Genomic DNA, 21,511 nt, shown 5'->3' with positions numbered 1-21,511 from the left:
GGGGATGTCAAATGCAGCTGTACGCACTGTTCAGTCACCAAGCATTCATAAACACCATCTCTCTATCAATGCATTTGAAAATGTTATTTGAGTGAGGTTTCTGGGCAGGGAAAATTGAACCTGCCAGGACTCTGGGGTGATAGTTTTCCAGCTGACCCCAAATCAAATGAAATTTTGCTGTTCCCTTTTACTCTCATGCCTGTTTACTCCATCTGGACTTTATGTTCTTCCTGAAGAATGCCATTTTTCATTGAATCTTGGTAAGGAATGAGTAGTTCTGGGACCTGTACATTCCTGATGGGATAAAAGCAGTATCAACCAACTGATCTTTGTTGGCTGCAGCACAGGTAGGTTTCAAATGCAGACTTGCTTTATATCTGGATCCAGTTGGAAACCACTGGGAAGGGTAGCTGCTACTCTCTTCCATTGAAAGGTCTGGAGGCAATAGTAAAAAACCATCCTGACACATGAGAACCCTAGAAATGTTTTGAAGCAATGAAATAATCTACTTCAATCAGTTCAGTTCAGTCTGGGTTGTCAAGATGTTCAGCTGTAAGTGGTAGCAACAGACTTCTCTTTTGCGAAGGGAAAATGAACTATGCTGCAATGGGATTTTAGGCTGAGTGAGACTCTAACCTTCAGTGCGGCCCTTGCTCCAAATCAAGCCTTACATGTTTGTTTTTGTTTGCTTAAGTCATTGCACAACCAGGAAGCGGGAGGAAAACTTGTTTGCTTTCATTTAAAAGGAAGTTTATTCATGAAAGATGCAAGCAGAATGCACCACGGCTCAAGGCTTCCAGATGGTGAGAACTCCAGCATTTGGAAACCTGCAGCTTTTGCCTCGAATATTTTAGGAAAGTTTATTTAGCTGGTAAAGAATTACTCTGTACTGAAATAAACATCTACAGGCTTCTTTGTTTCGAGAGCCTCCCTTGCTACGCAGCAGCCCTCAGTATCCACTACTGAAGTTTAAAAAGAAAAAAAGAAGAAGAAAGGGGGAGGGGGGCGCTATTAGCTCTAAAATCAGCTAGCATGAGAGATGGTAGCAGTACAGGGAGGGAGGGAGGGGGTACACAGCAAGCGATGGGAGGGAGCTTTAGCAGCCCAACACAATTTGGCTTAGACTACTGTATAACTGACCCTGAGTTAAACCTTATCGTCCTCTCTTTTCATGGGAGTCTCCAGATAGCCTCCATATTTTTGCTCTCGTTACATCCTTACATCCTTACATGTTCTCTCGTCTTTACACAGCCCATGCTGCTTACAGATGATGTTTCTTTCATCCATCCGTTTGAGAGAAGCAATATTTTTAATCAGTCTTTTCTTACTTGCAAAAATTTTGGCAGCCTGAAACTAAGCATCTGTATATGTGATGACTTGTTGAGAATTGCCATGGGAATCGTTTGCATTGGTGAGATTGATGTATTCATGGGTGCAGAGCCTGAAACGAGTTAAGTTTTTCCTCTCTCTTTGATACTTTCTTTGCAGTCTGTTTTTACCTAAATAAAACTTCTTTTGCACTTGTGTATTTTTGTTGCATTTGGCACCATCTTACACAAACAGTCTGTCTGTAAAACCTTAATGTCCCAGATTTAGCCAGTTATTATTATTCATGTATTTATTATTCTTACGAATATTGTCAAATGTAAGTGAGCCAAGTGTGTGCTTCGTGGCCTTCCTTCTCTTTGAGTGACTTTGATTGTATTGCATGTCTATACAAATGTATCTAAATGGGTTTCAGCATTTGCTGGTATGTTGTGCTGGCTAAATTAGAGGTGTTGGAATTTATTAGAATCCTTTTCCACCCCTCTGGCCCCAGCCGTTTTCCCAGACCCTGAGAAACCTCCTCTTCTAAAGGAAAATGTCTGTACAACTTTTCATTGGTCACCAAGTACATAAAGTTTTGTTTTTGAATGCCTAGAGAACAGCCGGCAGCAGTGCTTTTTATGTTCTCAGAAGTGTTAACTCTTCAGTTTGTTTACTGCAGGAGCAAGGGTGAGGATGAGCACACAGGGTATTTCTGTATCTGCGGCGAATGGTTCAGAACTTGAGCGCTGCCTGTCTGCCGTTGCAGGGCTCCTTGGAGGAAGCGAGGCCGTTGCTCTGCTTGAGAGAGGACTCTGCTCCAGGAGACTCGAACAGCAGTCTAGGCAGATGCTCTCCTGTTTGCATTCATTCTCAGCTTTTTGCCTGGTCTTGTCTGTAGGTCATCTTCTTTGCTGGGTTTTCAAGGTGTCAAAGAAAAGTCTACACCTTAGAGAAACCTAGTGTTGCAGTTCACATGCTCCCTGCCAGAAATTCAACCATGCCTGTTATTCCCAGTTTCACAGGCTGAGTTTTTGGTGTCAGGTTTTTAACATTTAAAGGAAGCAGTTGTCCAGAATATAAACTCTTAAATACAGCAGTTGGTGTGTCTATGTGATTTGTTACACTCCCTCTAGATTCTAGGGGAAAGGTCCTTTAACAGCGGTGCATGATGGTAAAAATGAACATCTCTTGTATAAGACAAGGAAACATCCCTGGAATACTGGCTTTTTTAGTTTTGGGCACGTTCATGAAGGTCCAAACTTTTTATACACAATTTAATAGTAATTGAAAGTGTTTTTTCTAGAACTTGTTTTTTATCTTACTTCCACTGAGATCAGCTTGATATGCAGAGCTGTTTCCTAGTAGTACCATGGGGAGTAATATGTCCACCTATACTGTGTTCATGTCTTTAAACTCAACTGAGCAGACACGATATGCATCGTGAGGATATAAACTTTTCCATTTTCAAAAGCTTTTTCTTCATCTTTGCTTCTCATCTTAATGCAAGTCAGCAGCATACGTATAGGACTGCTTCTGTGAATCTTGAGGTGCCAAAGATTTCAAAGGTGAACCTTCAGCTCCAAAAAGGCTTGAATACAGCATAACTTCATTGGTCTGTTCTGTAATTAAACCTTTAGGAATTGGTGCTGTTGTGTGGGTCCTGCTGTGGTGTGGTTGTTAACTTCTACAGTTTCGTGCTGTTCAAACAAGCAGATGCTTGCGGCGAAAAGCAAAACCAAAAGCTGAAAAAATGCGTCTCTAGCACAGACTCACAAATATCCAGTAGCTTTGATTCCCCCAGGGGTATTCACAAACACTGATTTTTCCATCTGCAGTGAAGAAGGATCAGCTCTGTAAAGGACAGTTCAGAAGCAGAAAGTGATTTAGGTTAATTTAGAAACTGAATCACCTTCAGAGAAACCAAATTTTGTCCACTGAGAGAGGGAGATCAGGCTGAGTAGACTGACTAGGCCAAAGTCAGTCTTTGTGAATGTCTCTTCCAGTAATTTCCCAAGGCCAGACATTCTGTAAGGATATATTACATCTCTAGGTCCGTTAGTTTAGAAATCGGGTGGAACTAGAAGCACAAAAGGTATATGGGATCGGTTAATGAAACAGCAACCTGTGTAAAAGTAAGAATACAAAAGCTTTTTGAATTTGCCTTCTCACTTTCAGGGCTATTATCTTCTTGGGAGGCAGTGGAGGGGTGCCAGAAGATCTAAGGACATGGAGGAGAGAACTTGCCAGCACTTGGTTTGTGAATGAAGAAGAAATGATGTCTTAATAAAAGAAAGTGACATATAAATGTTCTCTTCCAGTTTTCACCTGGCAGCCACTAAAGGGCATGCAGAATGCCTCAGGATCATGGTGACACACGGTGCAGATGTGACAGCCCAGGATGGTGCAGGTATGCCTCTCTAGACCTCTCTACGCATGTAACACGATACACTAAATTTGCCTATATAGTTCTTGGTTGCACAGATAACAGCACTGCTTCTTCCTCCCCAATGTAGGAAAAGCAGTTGTACCATTTGCAGGTTCAGACGTACCTGGTTTTCTGAGTAAAGACTGCAGATCGTAAGCCCTTGGAAACTTTTGCCTTAACAGTATAAATGTCAGCACTACATTGGACTCCGGCTGCAAAATAGTCACGTGATTTTTCTACATTAAAAACTCTTTTTGTTAATTTCATTTGAGGCTTTGCATAGATTAAATCAAGATCTTAACGTGTTGTTTTTATGTGTATCTAAGCTATTAACCCCATTAACTGTACAGGAATTGCAGTAAGACATTTCCTCAGGATTGTGACATAGTGAAAAGAGCTGATACAGGGCAAAGCAGAGCTAAGAGCTATTAAGCGTGCTGTTTCAGCCCTCAAAAGTCCTATACCTTAATTGCTGCTCCACTAAGAGAATGATGGAAGCTTGTTTTGAAACAGACTCGTTTTACTAGATTTCAGTTGATACATCTGTAGAAACTGTGCCCAGCGTTTGCTAGCCCAGTCACCTTATCAGCAATCTGTCTCTCCAGTAATGAGGTGTAAATGCTGGGTTCGCTGCGTCCATTTTGCCACCATTGCTGCCCTAGGGAATTTCTTTCACACAGTGAAAGTGAAATGATTTGCCTCCATACGGAAGTGTTTTGGATGCTGGAAGAATTATTCAGATTATACATATAGTGATAAGAGAATATATGTACCTTATTATAGACTATTATCCAGAATTCATACTTAATTTTGCCTCAGGTTTTATTAGTTCTTTGTTTGGATGGTAACAGGTTGCCTGCTCTCTCCCAAGAGTGTCACCCCAGTATTTGGTTTCTTAGGAAAAGCCTTTTCTGTAGTAGTCCCATCGTTTCTGTATAGTTCCACTGTCACGAGCGGCTCTACTGTCTGCATCAAGTACTAAATCTTGGCTCCTTCTTTTTTCCTTTCATGGATAATTTATTCTTTTGCTGTCTTGGCCTCTTTAACTTACAGTTGCTCTGTAGCTGAAACTAGAAGAGATATTGCAATCTTTCATCATAAATCCATAATCAGTAAATCACTGTATTACATAACAAAATATGAGCTCACAGCAGTTGAGTAAATTAACAGAAAAGGGAGTCTGCAGGATGCAATCCAAAGTAGGTATGTGTTCTAACTCCTCTTCCGTGTGCAATCCACAGATGATACAAGTTTGTTTTAGGGGTAGCTAGTGAGTTTGGCTGTTCTTGCTTTTACCATTGGGTTCCTTTTTCATTGCAAAATGGCAGAAATCATGAAGACGCTTGACAGATATCTCCCTCCAAGGGGGAGAGAATAGAGAAAAATTGTTTTTTAAGAAACAAAATGTAACTGCACAGCATCTCTCCACATACTCATCAGAAACAAAGCACAATCTTAGAGTGACTTCTGCCAAGGTAGTTTGGCACAGTGTTTGTGTGGTTACTATATATGAATTTAGACATGAAGATTATTCTGTGGTACCTCCCTGAACAACGGTTAGTCATAACAATATTCTGCTTGATGCAGGACTTTATTTTATCTATCTTTACTTTTCTGGTGTTGTGATAGGAACAAGAGAGACAATTCATAATCTTACCTTTGTCGTGAAAGAGTTTATTCCTGTGGTTTGGAGTGATTGAATGCTTAATTTGCTTCGTTTTTATTGACTTAGGGCACAGCGCTTTACATCTTGCAGCAAAGAACAGCCACCCTGATTGCGTTAAGAGGCTTCTTCAGGTAAAGTAAAAATTAAATTCTTTTTAATCTTGAAGGTTTTCTTTGATTCCTCTTCTCTAGATATTGAAACATATATTTCCTGCTAATAATCTGCACAACAGTCCTATGCTGTTGCTCTCTTTCTCCTTTCAATCAAGAAGGATGCTTGCCTTTAAGACCTTTATGGCACTGTGTGAATGGGTGACAGAGAGCAGTGTGGTATCTTCGCTGAGTGGTCAGCAACTTCGTTTTTCCCTGTGCGACTGATCTGACATAGCAGGGTTGGATTCAAGCAGAGTGCAGCTCCTGTCTAATTTCCTGTCTTTTGTCTGTGTGGTCAGATACTTTGGAAGCAAGTGGGTTAAGAGGTACATGGAAAAAGAATTTTTCATTCGTGGTGGGGCTTTGGCATTGATCTACTGGAATGTTTTCTGTCTGTGTGATTTAAAAGAATCAATTGTTGACTGTAGAAATGTCTGTCAAGTTTAGAGTCAAAGACAGAAGAAACTGAAGTAGTTCAAATGATAAAATATGGAAAATACCATACATGCTTGAATCTTCAGTGAAGTGAGGCAAAGGGCAGTGAGAGCTTAGAAAGGGGGTAGAAAGAAAGGGTGGGAAAAGAAAAGAAAAACAAAAAGAAGAGATGGAGAGAAGATTTCAGTGATATTGGGGCTGAAGATGTGTGCTAGCAAACAAGGAGAGATATTGTCCGTCTCAGCTGTCTTCCCTTTCAGAAAACCAGGTGAGTTTTGGTGATGGAGGTGATCAGAGCAGTGGAACAGATTTTTCAGAGGAGCTTGGAGTTATCAGTGAGATTGTGGCTAAGACTATGGATGAACTAAAGAGCATACAAAATAGCACTGCTCAAGAGCACAGTGGTAGAAAGAGAATGGTTCCTATATCTTAACCTCCAAGTTCCTATTCTCCAGTGACCTCAGGGCTCCCCACTGTCTCCTGTGACTTCTGTCAATGTCTCTGACCATACAGGGTCCAATCTTCCACCTGCAGACTCACTGCAAGCTGACTCCCCTGTTCCTGCACCTTTGGAAGGGGTCATCATTAACCACCAGGACTCCCCTCTTTGGGATTTCTTTATAAAAATATAATAGTTCTAAATCAAACCCATTTACAGCATAAACAGTGACATCAAGCTGTCACTGATTGTATCGCATGCAGCAGCGTGATCGACTCTTTGTGCAACTAATTCGCATACGTGTTGTTAATACCAAGCATTTGTTATCCATTCACTTATCAGCTACAACCACACAATGCTTTCATTGGTATTTTGCTGATTTCATTGCAAATGTATTTAGAAATGTTCATGTTGTCGTAAGTGCGAAACAACTGGTAACATTTTCCAATTTATTCATGCCCTTTGGATCACTTTCTCACTTCTGTGGACTGGCTTTATGTGATGTAAGCTGTTTATACGTGTGAGGAGTGTCTAATGTGGTGAAGTTGAATTAAAAAAGGCTAGATAATTATTTTATACAGGCAGAATCTTGGCATTTTTGTATAGAATGTGGTAATATTCTTGAACCTGTTCACCTAGAAATCTTACAAGGGTAAGTGCTGCATTTGAAAGCAACAAACTCTAATGTTTGTGTTTTAGAAAGCCTTTATTTCAGGATGGTATCTTTTTTTTATTTGCTGTAAACTGAAACTAAAATCTTCTTTATCAAAGCAAGTCTTGATAAAGATTTGTAATTCAATATTTTCGTATTTATTATTTCAAATTGTAGATTGGTTAGTAGCAGCTGTTGGCTAAAAAATACTGCAAAATAAAACTGAGTTGTAGAGGCATTAGTTTTTACAAATGAAAATGAAGCATTATTTCCTTTGACAAAGACTTGCAATAACTCAGACTAATTGCCTTAGAGCATGGTTGCTTTAGCTCTTTTGTAATGTAAAATATGAAGCTTTTCTGGGGTAGTAGAGAGAGATTCTTTGCTTTTTGATTTCCTAATATAAAGTGTTCTAAAACTGTAACTTTTTTTAGGTATATCTCCCTCTGTATGAAATATTTCTGTAACTTCAGTATAAGCTGTTACCAAGACAGGAGAGATGACACTGGTGGAGAGGAAAGCTGTCCCTTTTTTTATCAATATTTTTTTTCACTGGGTTTTCTGAAGTAGCTCATGGAACTATTCTCAAACATATGTTTTATTTTCTTGGTGTTTCTCTAATTATTTTTTTTCTTCTCCTTTCTGTACTCTGCAGTGTAAATGCCCAGCAGACAGCACTGACAACTCTGGGAAAACAGCTTTACATTATGCAGGTAACTTCTTTATTGAAAACTTGTGCTATGTATTTTGTTGTGTTTGCTATACTTAGCTCTTCAGCCTCTTGGAGCTTTCTAGGTTCTAATTGCATAAATCTGGTAAATCTCCTTCTGCTGACTGGAAAAATAGTTGACACAATGGCAAGCTATGTTAAAGTTGGATTTATTTCTAGTCTGTCACTTTTTTTTTTTTTTTGCTATCTTTCGTTGACTAATCTTTAATTTTATTTCCAGCTTGGTGTCTTAGATTTGCTGCAACATGTCTGCATTTTTAATGTGACAGTGAAAGCTTGCTCACCTTTTTAAATTTAAGATATCCTTGATTAACTGAAGAGTAGCTGAGATGCATGTCCATCCCGATGACTAACAATTTTCAGATATTGTCTAGATAAGTACCGTGAACAGTGAATTTCAACATAATGTACAGTTAAGAGGTTCGCTCTTGCACATGCAAAATTTCAAAAATGGGGTTTAATGGACTTTCATGCTTGTATTTCTTTTTATTATTTTTTAGCTGCATGCGGTTGTCTTCAGGTAGTGCAACTTCTGTGTGAACACAAATGTCCAATTAACGTCAAAGACTTGGTACGTACATCTTATCCCATTGCAATTCAAAGCAGTTTTTACCCCCCACACTCCAGTCAGTCTCAGGTGCAGCCCTTCAAAGCAGTACTCTTCTTATATTTGATCTTGGATTTCTCTGCCAGAGAAAGTTTCCTTTTGTGGCTTGCCATAGCAGAGGTGGAGAAGCACATCACCCTCTAACACAGTAAAGGCAAGATTTGCTGTTTATTAAATTGAGTGATTGTTACAAGGAGCTAGAATCCATTCTGATATATTCAAAACCTATCATACATTAGATAAAAGTCTTCCCATTGATTTCACTGGCTTTGGAGAAGACCCATTATGTGGCCAAGTTCTGTGAAATGCTGATAAAGCTCAGCCAGAATGTGATAGACCTAAGGGAAAAAAATAAACTTGGTGTAGCCTAAAGGGTCAGAGTCATTACACTGAGCATTATGAAGTGGCTACAAACAACCAGGTCTATCTTTGGGAATTATGCAATTGCCTGGAATAAAACTCTCTAATGATAAAGGGAGGGGACCTGACAGAATTCAGACAAAATACTGGGCATAAAAACATTCAACTTGTTTTGGATTTCTTTGTTTTTTTTGACTCTGATCTGTTTCCTTCCTACTTGGCATTTCTGGTAAAGAATCTGTCACAAAGCTTAGACCTGTAATTTCTAGCAGAAACATTTGAAAGGGAGAGAAGGTTTGTTCAGTCTTAAGAAGAGAGGGTTATGGAAGTATCTTACAGCTGTCCTCAGATACCTCATGGGAGGTTATAGGGAAGAGGGAGCCAGACCCCTTTTAGAAGTGCACAGCAAAAGGATGACAAGCAACAGTCACAAGTTGGGCAGTGGATCAAATTGTGAAATTCCAGTTTGGTTGTAGGGAAGAAAATTTCTCACCATGAAGGTGGTCAAACATTGGAATTGGGACCCAAAGAGGTTGTGGTATCTCTGTCCTTGGAGATGCTTAAAACTTGACTGAACAAGGCCCTGAGCAATATAAACTAACTTGAAGTTTGCCTTGCTTTGGGTTGAGGGCAGAGGGGGATACGCCCTAGATGACCTCTAAAGGTATCTTCCAACTAAAGCTATTCTGTGATTCTATGAAATGTTGTATTTTTGCCTTGTGTCTAGTTAAAATTCTCAGTTTTGTTGTGAAGCTATTCAAAGGTATTGCAGTTTCAAAATCATCATGTTATAGCATTAAGCAAATAGCAAAAGGATTGCAGAGAACAAAAGGCATTCCTATTCCTAATGCTTTGCTGTGTAATACCATCCTCAGCATTCAAGCAAGGAGTTAAAGTAAGCCCAGCTACATTTATGCTGCACAAAGAAAATATACTGATAGTGCCTTGCTTGTGCTGTGTAGAGGGAAAGTTTACAGCTGAACTTTAAATCTTGGAGTAATATTTGTAAGTGGATGGATTACAGTTCATAGTTGTTTTAAATGTGTTCCTAGGATGGGAACATACCTCTTCTGCTTGCAGTACAGAATGGTCACACGGAAGTCTGCAAGTACCTTGTGGATCGTGGAGCAGACATCAACACTAGGGACAAAAATGGAAGGTACAGCAAACTAACATCACCATGTTAATTCTTTCCCAAGACTGACTCTCAAATGAAGCTTTCTTCCTGAATCCTTCCTAAAATGCTTGTTGCTATGTGAATTAATGCCTCCTGTATTCAGACAGCGTACCCTGATTGTTGAGAAGCCTTATAGAATTCTGGCTAAAGGGAAATGTGAAATGGAAACTAGGTAACTATAAACTAGATGTACCTATAACAACATCCTAGGGCTACCAGAGCAGTGTAAATGCCATTTGTAAATCTCGTAAATGTCCCAGTTTTAAATGCTGCTCTGTTCTTGACATGAGATAGTTTCTCCAACTTAAATCCTAAAACTGTGTTACTCTTGAGTGACATCCATGGGGACTCTTTTCTCTACTATAATGCTGCCGCAGATGCAAGATATGCAAGATAGCAGCAGGAAGAAATACAGTGAAACTTTGATAGTGGAGATGCTGCCTTCTCAGAGAGGTGCCATTTAGAGATTTATTGCGTTAGTAGACATCTAAGGCATCAGAGTATTATGTTCAAACAGGAACATCCTATGGTGAAAAATACACTTGTTTTGATGATAATGACTGTGTTCCACAGTCTTTGAAAATTCTGGACTTTTATAAACAGTTATTGAAATTGCAAAAGTAAAACAGGTTGTTGAGATTACTTGGCACTTACACCTGATTGCAATCTTGATTATTATATAAGATACAATGTCCATATTGTTCTTTGGCAACACATAGGTTGATAAGATTGGGCCTTAACTTGATTTATATCAGTCCAAAGTTTATTAGAGCGGTCTTTCTTTTAAGCTTTCTAAAGAAAACTCCTTTATCCCCTTGGTTGGTTTGAACTGCCTCATCCATGCTTTGAACATGGTGTTGACCACTCCAGGACCTCTGCCTTCCTCTCGCTAAGTAGTGTTTGATCAACAGTGTTAAGATTTTGTTACTTGATTGAATGAAAGCATTTCTGTCATAGATATGACAGTACTTGGATTTTTTTTTTTTTTTAGTGCTGTCTGTAGAAGCAAAGAAAATGATACAACATGGAATATACCGTTTTCCTTTTCCACTGTCCTTCTGCTAAGGAGATTAGTCTTGCATCTCCTGTTCACACAATTGTTCATGTTTTTAATTAGAAGAAGCTTTAATTGGGGGAATGTTTGAAAATGGCATGTCCAACTTCCTGTCTTGTCCAGACAACACTAATTATTTTGGTCATCTAAAACCATGCCTGTGACTGTGGCAATGTTACCCAAGTTACCACTTGACACTACTTTTTAGCACAGCAGTGCAACAGCCATCACTTCCACAGGCCTCGCTTCTTGGCCACACTTAGAGTGTTTAATTTATCAGTGAAATGATTGTCGTAATGTCTAGCAAACATGGTCACAGTAGTAGCCTTTCTATTTTATAACTATGCTGAGGAATGTGTTTGCCAGGGAACTTGACCAACCTGTTAGGCATGTTTTCGGGTTGAGATGAGATTGTCATTGCCAGGCAGCAAAGGGGTGCTAGAGCATGCTTGACAGGTGGGTTTTTCTGTTTGTTTGTTTGTAATTATTCTGTATGTCTCTGTACAGTCCCTTGGAAAAGCACAGATAATGTAGCATGCTCCTTCTGGGTGCTACCCTTGTTCTAGGATCTGACACTGACCAGCTGCCCTGTGTTGGGGCTCGGGAACACGTTTTTAGAAATGTTTGGAGATGGGTGCAAAACGTGACAGGTCTTTGTAGAAGGTCAAGCTGAGAAGTGTAGGGAAGGGGAGGAGGGGCAGAGCAGGTGGTTGTAAGGAGAAATGAGAGTTAAAGGTATGTGTCAATATACACGTTGATAAAATCTCGGACCTCATTGCTCCGTAACTGTCACACTTTTTCCCGAAAAAAGAGCTGCTGCTTAAAAAATACGGTCTTGACATTTTTGTGCTGTGTTTGTTTTGTCCAGAACTGCTTTGATGGTGGCTTGTGAAGCTGGTAGCCTTAACATTGCGGAAGTCTTGCTTAGAAAAGGTGCAGATGTCAGTTTAGTAGATGTCTTTGGACAGAATGCCCTGCATTACTCCAAGCTCTCCGAGAATACAGGGATCCAGAATCTCCTCTCATCAAAGATCTTTCAGGATGTGGGTATGTAAGAGATGCTGATCTGCAGTTTGTCACTTTGAATTGGCTAGCTGTATGTTTAGCAATAAGGAAATTTTCTTCATAAAGAAGCTTGAAAAAATTTCAAAAGCCATCTTCAAGATGGCCTGGCTGAGTCTTCCGGAAACGGAAAATTGTGGTCTTTGCCATAAAAAGCTTACATGGTAATAACTAGCATGAGATGAGGAGCTGAGCAGGGCAGAAAGAGGTACTTTTGAGAAAGAAAAGGTAAGCTGGTGTAGTAGTGTAGTGAAGTCTTTTATGCAGTTTGGAATAGATCCTCTGTTGTTATGTGAAGGAATAAATGGAACATTTTAGCTCCTCAGGGGGAGGTTTAGAGAAGGAAGTAATGCAGAGAGAGGGCTTTATGGTCAAGCTAAAAAGAGTTTCCAAAGCAGGAACCTAATGTGAAAGAATGGTGAGAGACTATAGTAGAAGCAGAAATGTCACAATCCTTTGAATTTTATCTCAGTATGAAACAAAAAAAGAAGCAGAGAAAGTAGGTAGTTCAAACAGGGTGTGAAAATTAATGTATATTGCTCAGATTTCAAACAGGAATTAAAAAAACAAACAAAGCATTTATGGTGTGGGAAGTGGAGCTGAGAGTTTGGTCAGGAATGGCAAAAAACTTTTTCCTTGATAGCCGTTCTTAATGCCACTTCTTTTCTGCATTACAGATACAAAGTCACCGACTAAAACAAAGCAGGTATTTGTCCTTTTGTTTAAAAATACTCAGGCTATATAGGCTTGTAACTTTTTGTGGAAGTGGTAATTGACATGTCTACAAGCACTAGTGAATGCCACAGCGAGATGTGCTACCAATAACTGTATTTTGTAGTGTGAAAGATTTTTGTTGTTCATTTAAGGAATGAGTTTCAGAAACATCACTTTTAAATTTAACTTTCCTCTGTAATAGTCAGCAGTGACAGCAGCCCCCACTGTGAGAAAAGGAAGGGAGGATAAATCGTGTGTGTGTGCGCGCACGTGTATGCAGGGAAGATATGCCCATTTCTCGTGTGTAACTGCAGGAGCTCGGCTCTAGGACTCCCTGTGACTTCAAAGTATAGAGAATACAATCAAGAAAAGGTTTCGGCATTTCCAAAAGGGATAACTGAACTTTATCCTTGGTTACATCTTACTGAAGACCCACATTTGTGAGAATCTCCGCAGGCTTAGGCAATTAAATAGATAAATACATTTCTTAAATGTCTTATTTAGTGTCATGATAACTTGGAGTGCAGGTATCTTGTAGTCCTGCTGGTGGCCGGAAAGTGGATGAGGGTGCAATGCGTTGAGTCATTCCTTCTCTGAGTTGAGAGGTGGGTTTTCCAGGGAGACCAAGCAGAAGTTGAGGGAGAGGAAAGATAGTACTGTTAAGAACGGCATGACTGAGCTATGAATGAACGGAAGAATTTAAGATCACTAGTGCTAAACCTATTGTCAGCTTGTGCTTTTTCACTAAATCTTGTTTGTTTTCACTGAAGCATGTATTCCAAGGGACAGAGTCTTGTTGTCAGGCATGTTTGATATCTCTGTTTTAATCAAGATGTAGTCTTTGCGTAGGGAAAAAAAAAAGATGAGACACTGCATGAGCTGCTAAAGTTGATATTCATGTGGGATTTTATATTATTATTATTATTATTTTTTTTTTTTATAAAACAACTTGCTCGGACTTTACTAACCAAACTAACAAACCTACCTTCTCTGGCTGGTGAAACTTTCAGCATGATCAAGGCTCTAAATTAAGTTCAGAAAGAAGTGGAACTCCAAAAAAACGCAAAGCCCCACCTCCTCCTATCAGTCCTATTCAGGTAAAGAAAAGACCAATTTTGAGATGCTTTTAGGGGGTAAGAAGTATTTTGAGCTTTATGTGAATGATGTAGGCTGGATTTGCTCTATCGTTGTTATCTTCTACACCTGTCATATCGTGAGTGCTTTCTCTGACATTGAGATGATACCATAAAGACACATGTTGGTTAGAGTGAAAATTACTTGAAATATGGCATCCGCTAAAATACAACTGTATAAATTACTATATGGATGCTTCTTCCATTGAAAGTTGAAGGTCTCCTGGTTTTGCTGACTTCCATAAGTAAATATATATATATTAAATATACATATATACATACACATTATGTGCATATGTGTATAAATATATAAGAAAATAAAATACATAAATAGATATAGTATCAAAATGGAGCTTAACAAATATGTTTAAGGTTAAACAGAAATGTTACCCATATCACAGCTATACTGTACATGTACTACTGGCTCAAAAGAGCACTGAATAATTAGACCTGCTCTTTGATACTAACCCAGAGTTGTGACTTATTGCAGCACAGGGAAGAGTACTCTTTAGTATATATGTGGGTACATGGCAGCGGTAGTTACATGTACACACATGTATACATACATATACTTATTTATATAAAATCTTTTACAGCTTAGTGATTTGTCCTCTCCACGCTCATCAACTTCAACTCCCATGACTGGAAAAGGACAGGCTTTCTTTGCTGACCAAGTGTGCAAGGTATCACGGTTGTTAGTAGTCTATGGGAAGGAAAGTACAGTACCTTAATCATCTATCTTCTGAGTGCAGAGTCTCCTGTGAATTAACTAGCTGAATTTTGAGGATTAAAAAGGAATCAAAATCTATTTCAAAGTAATCCATACTTTCTTTGTAAATTACATTTATGTTTAATAAGTATGTAGTAGAATTAGTCATAAACTAGTACTTAGCAATATGATTATGAAAGTAAATATTAATGTTATGGGAGCTCATTACCTAATACCAGTGAAGTACGTGGCACTGTGCGATACAAAAAGTAGAGACACTTTTGCCAAAAGACATCAAGAAAATGGTTGAGTGTGTTTTGTCTGATCTTTACCTCATGGTATTGAAGATTTCACCTTTTTAAATAATTAAAATATATTGCACTTTCTTATCACAAGACGGCAGCTTTCCAAACTGTCTGCAGAATAGTTGCCCCGATTTCATTGACATTTAATGAGAACTGCCCAGCTGAATGCCTTCAGCAGATTTTGAAGTATTGGCCATATGCTTCATCCAGCTCTATACTTATCTTTTGGGAACTGTGCAACTTTACATCTGCTTTCTGTGAACGTGTTGTCTCCTGGTGTCTCAACAGGAAGAATTCAGCTCCCTGAATAATAAAGACAGACTGAGTGACAGCACAACAGGTGAAGTAAATGATAACCTTAATCCTTATTTTTGAATTTGGTGGTATGGAACATTGAAGTCTGGTCAGAATCTGCCCTGCTCTTTCACTTAGACTGTGAGCCACAATACGAATAGGGAGTAACTTTTTGTAATTTCATTTGCAGGTCTCCACCAAAACCTCCCGCTTGTCTGAGCAAGTTAACACATTTTTGGGGAAAACAAATCTAGGAATAGTTCTCTTGTTCACTATGCTTAGTGGCCATGGAACCAAAAAGCTTAATTTGAAAAGGCAGAATATGTAACAAGCTGTGGGATCAGTTCAGCTTTTGAAAGTTTTTGAATTTTTTTCCCCCCCCAAGGTGCTGATAGTTTATTGGATGTAAGTTCTGACACTGACCAGCAAGATCTACTTATGATGATGCAAGCAAAAATCGCCTCTCTGACATTACACAATAAGGAGCTACAGGACAAATTACAGGTGGTGTATTTTTGTGCTGTTCTAGTGATCTGTTAGATCTGTTAGTCTTAGATCTGTTAGCAGAACAGAGAACTGCTTACCGTTTTAAAGAGATGTGCTGCAAAGATAATTTAAAGGGCTTGTATTAGTAAGAAAATCATGGAAACACTCTGCCTCAAAGGATTTAATTAGTGTTTTGATCTTCTCACTTTTCCCATGAATTACCAAATATCTTTGTTTATTATGATAACCACATTCTTAAATATGTTGTTAGCAGTTGTGTTAGCAGAATTTTAATTTGCATAGTTTCGATTATTAGCTTATGGAGATCAGCCCAGACTATCAAAGGAGCTTGGCACCTACTGCCTTCTTTGACTGTAGATGACTAAATGGGAGCAGCTGGGTTCTGAGTTATTCTAAAAATTTATCCCATGGTGCTTTAATTGCCCGTCTCTGTAGGATGTGGCAAGAGTTTCTTGCTTATTCTCTTGTAACAAATATGATCATACATTTGTTTTTATCATGCAGTTGTTCTGGTTTCTTTTTACACAGGAAAGAACACCTAAAGAAGCAGATTCTACCATAGATTCTTTTCATTCAACCCAAACAGAGTTTGATCAAACAGCAGATAGACGAAGTGAGTTCTCAGCTCAGGAACTGAAGTCTTCATTAAATGCCACACAAATTCAAGAAAAGCCAGCAAGCCCCAGTGACATAAAAATAAAGTACCTCCAGGAAGATTTAAAGGATGTGCAGAGGAAATTAGAGAATTCTGAAGCCAAAAGAAAGCACTTAGAGGCTCAGGTCCAGTCTAGAGTCCCAGACACTGACCATTTAAATAGCACAGACATTTCAGAAAATGGCTCTGATCTTAACCTAAAGCTCCAAGAAACTCAGAACAGGTATGAGGAAGCAGTGAAAGAGGTTTTGAATGTACAAAGGCAAATGAAACTGGGTCTCATTTCCTCTGAAAGTGAAGAAATCAGTTCTGACCTGAGTAGGTTGAAGGTTACATGCGAAGAGTTTGAAATGCTTAAGCAAGAGTTGAAGAGAGCATTGGAGGAAAATGAAAGACAAAAAGAGAAAGTGAGAGAGCTGCAGAAAAAGTTTGAAGAAAGAGAGCAGAATGTGCCAATGTCTGTGGAAGAATGCGAGGAAATAAAGAATACATATTGTTCGGTTATTGACAACATTAACCAAGAGAAAGCATTGTTGATTGAGAGATACAAAGAAGGGCAAGAGGAAATTAAAAGGCTACAGGATCAGCTGACAAACCAGACACAGTTGGAATCTAGTGCCGAAGCTGGAGAAAGGAAAGAGACGATGAGCAGAATGATAGATGAGCTCAACAGACAACTTAGTGAATTGTCTCAGTTGTACAAAGAAGCACAAACAGAGCTTGAAGATTATAGGAAGAGAAAAACTCTAGATGATATAGCTTTGGACTACATTCCTAGAGATGAGCATGAGAAACTGATGCAGATAACAAATTCTTTGAAATACAAAGCTGAGAATGAGTTATCGGAAATGAAATCCCAGTACACAAAAGTATTAGATGAAGCAGAAGAGTTAAAGCAACTGATAGACACTCAGAAACAAAACTCTATGCCAATTACTGAACACCATCAGGTGATGAATGCACTCAGAAGTACTTTAAAGGAAATGGAGGAAGAAATAAATGAGCTCAGAGGACTGCTTACCAACAAGGAAAGTGAAGTAAGAAACCTGCAGAAGGAATTACTGGAAGAAAAAGCTGTGATTAATGAAGCAATGGTACCCAGATCTACTTATGAAAAACTCCAGTCTTCATTAGAAGGCGAAGTTAGTATTTTGTCATCCAAATTGAAGGATATAATCAAAGAGAAGGAAAATGTGTCCTTAGATGTTATACAACTGAAAAATGAAGTTTTGCATTTGAAAGAAGAGAAAGAAGGTATGCATACTCTGCTTGAAGCAAAGGAGCAGGAGGTAACTGGACTTCACCAAAAGTACCATCAAGCTCAAGAAGATCTTCTTGAAATGAAAAGATATTCTGAAAGTTCATCAAAACTAGAAGAGGATAAAGATAAAAAGGTTAGTGTTTCACTACAGAGGAGGGGTTATACGTGACTTCAGACTGCAAAACATGTTGGATGGTGCGTGGGTGACCTAATACACCATACTGGGTCAAGTGCCACAGAATGGAGTAACTTTTGAGTTTGTTTGCCCTTCTAACAATTCAGATGCCACAGTCCTGTCTTTCAGTTCTTAAAACCAAAGAAGATTTTATTCAACATGTTTGACTTTACACTTGCTTTCCTCTCCCGTGGAGATGTACATAATCTTTCAATTTACCTCTTTTAAAATCAGCTCAGGTTGGGTTCACAGTATTCAGGCAACTGAAGTCAAAGTAGGATTTACAGCAGGAAGCACTCCATAAGGAGCCATATAAAAATAAAGGATCAGAAAGGAGCAAAAATTCACCATTCTGAGTTTACTGAAGCACCTCAACACCAGCATGACTTGACTCTTTTCCTTCTGTAACTACCGAGTCTGTCACTACAAATTTCTTTTACAAAAGCTGTGTATTCTGCTGCTTGTGGATAACTGACCTAGGTTTGGTATGTTTATCCTGTGTTCAGGAGCAGTGTCTGTAAAGTCAGTAAATGCAATCCTTGTTCATAAATGTAGCTGGCTTTCAGAACACAGAATACGCTTTGAATGACTGGGCTAGGAGCAGAGAGGCAAGCAGGTTGCAGGGACCGGTGCTGAAAGGGAGGGATCAAGGTGTCTTTCATTCATTAATGTGTGAGGTGCAGTTTATCTGCAGACATCCTTGTTCTTGTGAGAAGCCAGACCTGTAAGCTGCCGCCTGGGGGGAAGTGTCACGCTAGGTTGGGGGAAGGCACTGCAGAGCCAAAACTGCTCCCAGGCACCGTTGTGTGAATAGCGGGTTTCAGCAGGGGAAAGAGGAGCACTTGTAACCCTTTGCTTACATAACGTCCTTGCATGGCCATTGAATTTTCATCTTTTCTTTTTTTTTTTTGACTCTTAAAGATAAGTCACAAATTCCCCCTAGATGACACCTGTGAGAATGCAGTATGCCTTACATCTTTTCATGAGAACTTGTTTTTCCCCTCCCTAGATCAATGAGATGTCCAAGGAAGTTAGCAAATTAAAAGAAGCATTGAACAGCCTTTCTCAGCTTTCCTACTCAACCAGTGCCCCCAAAAGACAAAGCCAGCAGCTGGAGGCATTACAGCAACAAGTGAAGCAGTTGCAAAACCAACTGACTGTAAGTGTGATAATTCGTAAACCCACCGTTATTTCCAGTTCTTCCAAGAGGTGCAGGATTTTCCTGACTGTGCCCAGTTTAAACTTGAGCAATGTTAATGAGTACAAGAAAAGGAAGTTTTATCCAGAAATTCTATAGTGGTCTGAAATATTTTTAAGGAATCCACATGTTACTTCAGAATTGTTGTCAGGAAATAAAATCTAACTAAAGAAAGCTACTGTCCCCAATACATTCCCTCAGATCAATAGATCAAATTAATGTACTTGTAGTGGAGTGTGGTGGCCAGACCTGCTGCTGAAACCCTGATTTGTGAAAGATACAGCCAGTGTACAGTGGCTTTGTGTGTTTTTCTCAGAAATGTGTAGATTTAATCATCAACTGAAGTTTTTTGTTTCTTAAGCAAATAATATGTTTGACTTCTTGGAAGAAAATAATCACTGAAGGCATGAAATGTGAAGACAAGCAGGTCCATCTGTTTAGAGGGAGCACAGTTTATTCTCTGAATTTCTAAACTGCTTAGCGTTTTGAGATTATACTTGTTTGTACATAAAAGGCCCAGTCTTTTAAGCTGGGCTGAGCCATAATAGCTATTTCCAAGAGCCTGCCTGTTCAAAGAAGCATTTTAATCCACTGCAGAAAGTGAAAAGGAGGTACTTCCCAGCAGAAGTCTTTGTTGAGAGCTCTCGAGTTACTCTGAAAGGAAAATTCCCAGCCCAACATGCTAAATGGCTTTCATGGTGTCTGCTTTCCTACCCTTCCCAACAGACAAAGGAGTTAATGGGCATATAGGCCAGAAAAATTCCCTTGAAGTGGGGGGAAGGAAACAAATAGGTAGACAGTTAAACACTGGGTCCTGTCAGTGTAAAGGCCCATGGCTTTTTCTTGTGCCAATCCACAAAGTCCTTAAGGTGCTTCCATCTCCGGCTGCTCAAGGACCAGCAAAGTAGTGTGAATAGTGTGAAATGCAAAGATATGCAACACATTAGGAGAGTGGCTAGGATTTACAGCAGCACTGTACAGTTCTTGCCTTTTGTTAGGCTAGCTTTCCAAACAGCTTCGTGTCCATGTGGAGAGATGGCTTTCAGGATGTGGCAGTCTGTGATCACAGGAAAGGGGGTTGACTTTCCTTGTTCGAATGTGTAGTAACTAGTCAAAGATTTTATGGATTAAGACCTTTGTAAGCACCTCCTCTTCCCTGGGTTTCTGATATAGTGTAGAGTATGGGTTCATTGCACGTCTTTGCAGCTCAATATCTGGTTCACTGGGATGGGTAGAATTACAGCATTTCTGTGGACTATGCTTCCCAGCAAACTATGTTTTGGATGGCCAGCAACACAGTACTGTCTCTGAGCTGTTTTTCTGTATATGCATAAGACACTATTTTATCCCTTGCAATTTCCCTGGGCTCCCTAAATCTAGTTGTGATGTTTTGAAGTGAATAGTTCTGAGTGCTCCATGACTTTCTGCTTAACTATTTTCTAGGAAACAAAGAAACAACATCAGGAAATTGTCTCAGTTTACCGGATGCATCTTCTTTATGCTGTGCAGGTATGACTGTGTGTTATCAGATAGGCAGTATTGGTATTTTAATGAAATGTTTCTTCTGCAAATATTAAGAACTTCCCTTGTTAGTCTGACTATTTAAGCACAAATTTAATGCAATTTTCTCTTGGGAAACTGATATACTTAATATACCTTGAAAATAGTAAATTTTCTTAAGGAGTAGTGAGATGCTTGAATTTAATTCTTTCCTTCTTTCTCTCCTTGTTTAGGGTCAAATGGATGAAGATGTCCAGAAAGTGCTTAAACAAATTTTATCAATGTGCAAAAGCCAGTCACAGAAAAAGTAAACAAAAACCAAACATAACTCCCCAATTTTATTAATCCTGATATGGGTGTTTATCTAGATTTGCCTTAACATAAGACTTAAAATTGGCAATTTGCTGCTTTTTGTTGTTGTTGTTGTTGTGCTGTTTGTGAGGTGGATTTGTTTGTCTATCTCTACCACTTTCCATGTGCATTCACATGTGCAATAACACATGCCTGCTTTTCATATCCAAAATGCAAGTATGTTCTTCAAACTTGTTACTTAGGCCACTCCATGTCACATTGATCTTGAAAGTACTTCGTAGCTTCCTCCAATAGAGGAAGGCTAATCTGGATGCAAGCACTCATGTTGCCTGGGTAAAGGTGAAATTCTCCATAAGGTCTCCTGTACTATTTATAAGCTGCATCTTGTTACTGGGGAATTTAATTGCTTGGTGTTATGGGACTCAGATTCCTGACATTTTGCTATATTCAGTTTTGGCAGAGCAGAGTTTGGACAGCCTTGCAGCAATGAGCAGAAGTAGATATTTATGGTGAGCCAGAACGTCAGACAGCTACACTTTTTATTATTTAAGATTAATCACAGAATCACAGAATGGTTGAGGTTGGAAGGGACCTCTGGAGATCATCTAGTCCAACCCCCTGCTCAAGCAGGGTCACCTAGAGCACGTTGCACAGGATCGCGTCCAGGCAGGTTTTGAGTAT

General features: G+C 39.2%; 1 protein-coding gene across 2 annotated transcripts in view; it reads left to right on the top strand.

Annotated features, from left to right (window-relative positions):
• The window catches only part of RAI14 (retinoic acid induced 14), an 84,598-nt gene extending 63,163 nt beyond the window's left edge, over positions 1–21,435 (top strand). For both annotated transcript variants that reach the window (XM_026087274.1, XM_026087273.1), the window contains exons 4-18: positions 3,627–3,715; positions 5,466–5,530; positions 7,733–7,790; positions 8,308–8,378; positions 9,827–9,933; positions 11,874–12,052; positions 12,745–12,773; positions 13,792–13,878; positions 14,511–14,597; positions 15,217–15,268; positions 15,608–15,726; positions 16,258–17,778; positions 18,830–18,979; positions 20,462–20,527; positions 20,752–21,435. In XM_026087274.1, coding sequence (XP_025943059.1) covers positions 3,627–3,715; positions 5,466–5,530; positions 7,733–7,790; positions 8,308–8,378; positions 9,827–9,933; positions 11,874–12,052; positions 12,745–12,773; positions 13,792–13,878; positions 14,511–14,597; positions 15,217–15,268; positions 15,608–15,726; positions 16,258–17,778; positions 18,830–18,979; positions 20,462–20,527; positions 20,752–20,829 — 2,758 coding nt within the window. In that variant the 3' untranslated portion in view covers positions 20,830–21,435. The remainder of the gene's footprint in view (positions 1–3,626; positions 3,716–5,465; positions 5,531–7,732; positions 7,791–8,307; positions 8,379–9,826; positions 9,934–11,873; positions 12,053–12,744; positions 12,774–13,791; positions 13,879–14,510; positions 14,598–15,216; positions 15,269–15,607; positions 15,727–16,257; positions 17,779–18,829; positions 18,980–20,461; positions 20,528–20,751) is intronic.
• The last annotated feature ends 76 nt before the right edge of the window (positions 21,436–21,511 follow it).

This window comes from Apteryx rowi, unplaced genomic scaffold (assembly GCF_003343035.1).
Source record: "Apteryx rowi isolate R43461 unplaced genomic scaffold, aptRow1 scaffold_71, whole genome shotgun sequence".
In the NCBI taxonomy this organism is placed as follows: Eukaryota; Metazoa; Chordata; class Aves; order Apterygiformes; family Apterygidae; genus Apteryx; species Apteryx rowi.
The sequence above is the reverse complement of the archived record's forward strand: the minus strand, read 5'-3'. Positions and strand labels throughout refer to the sequence as shown.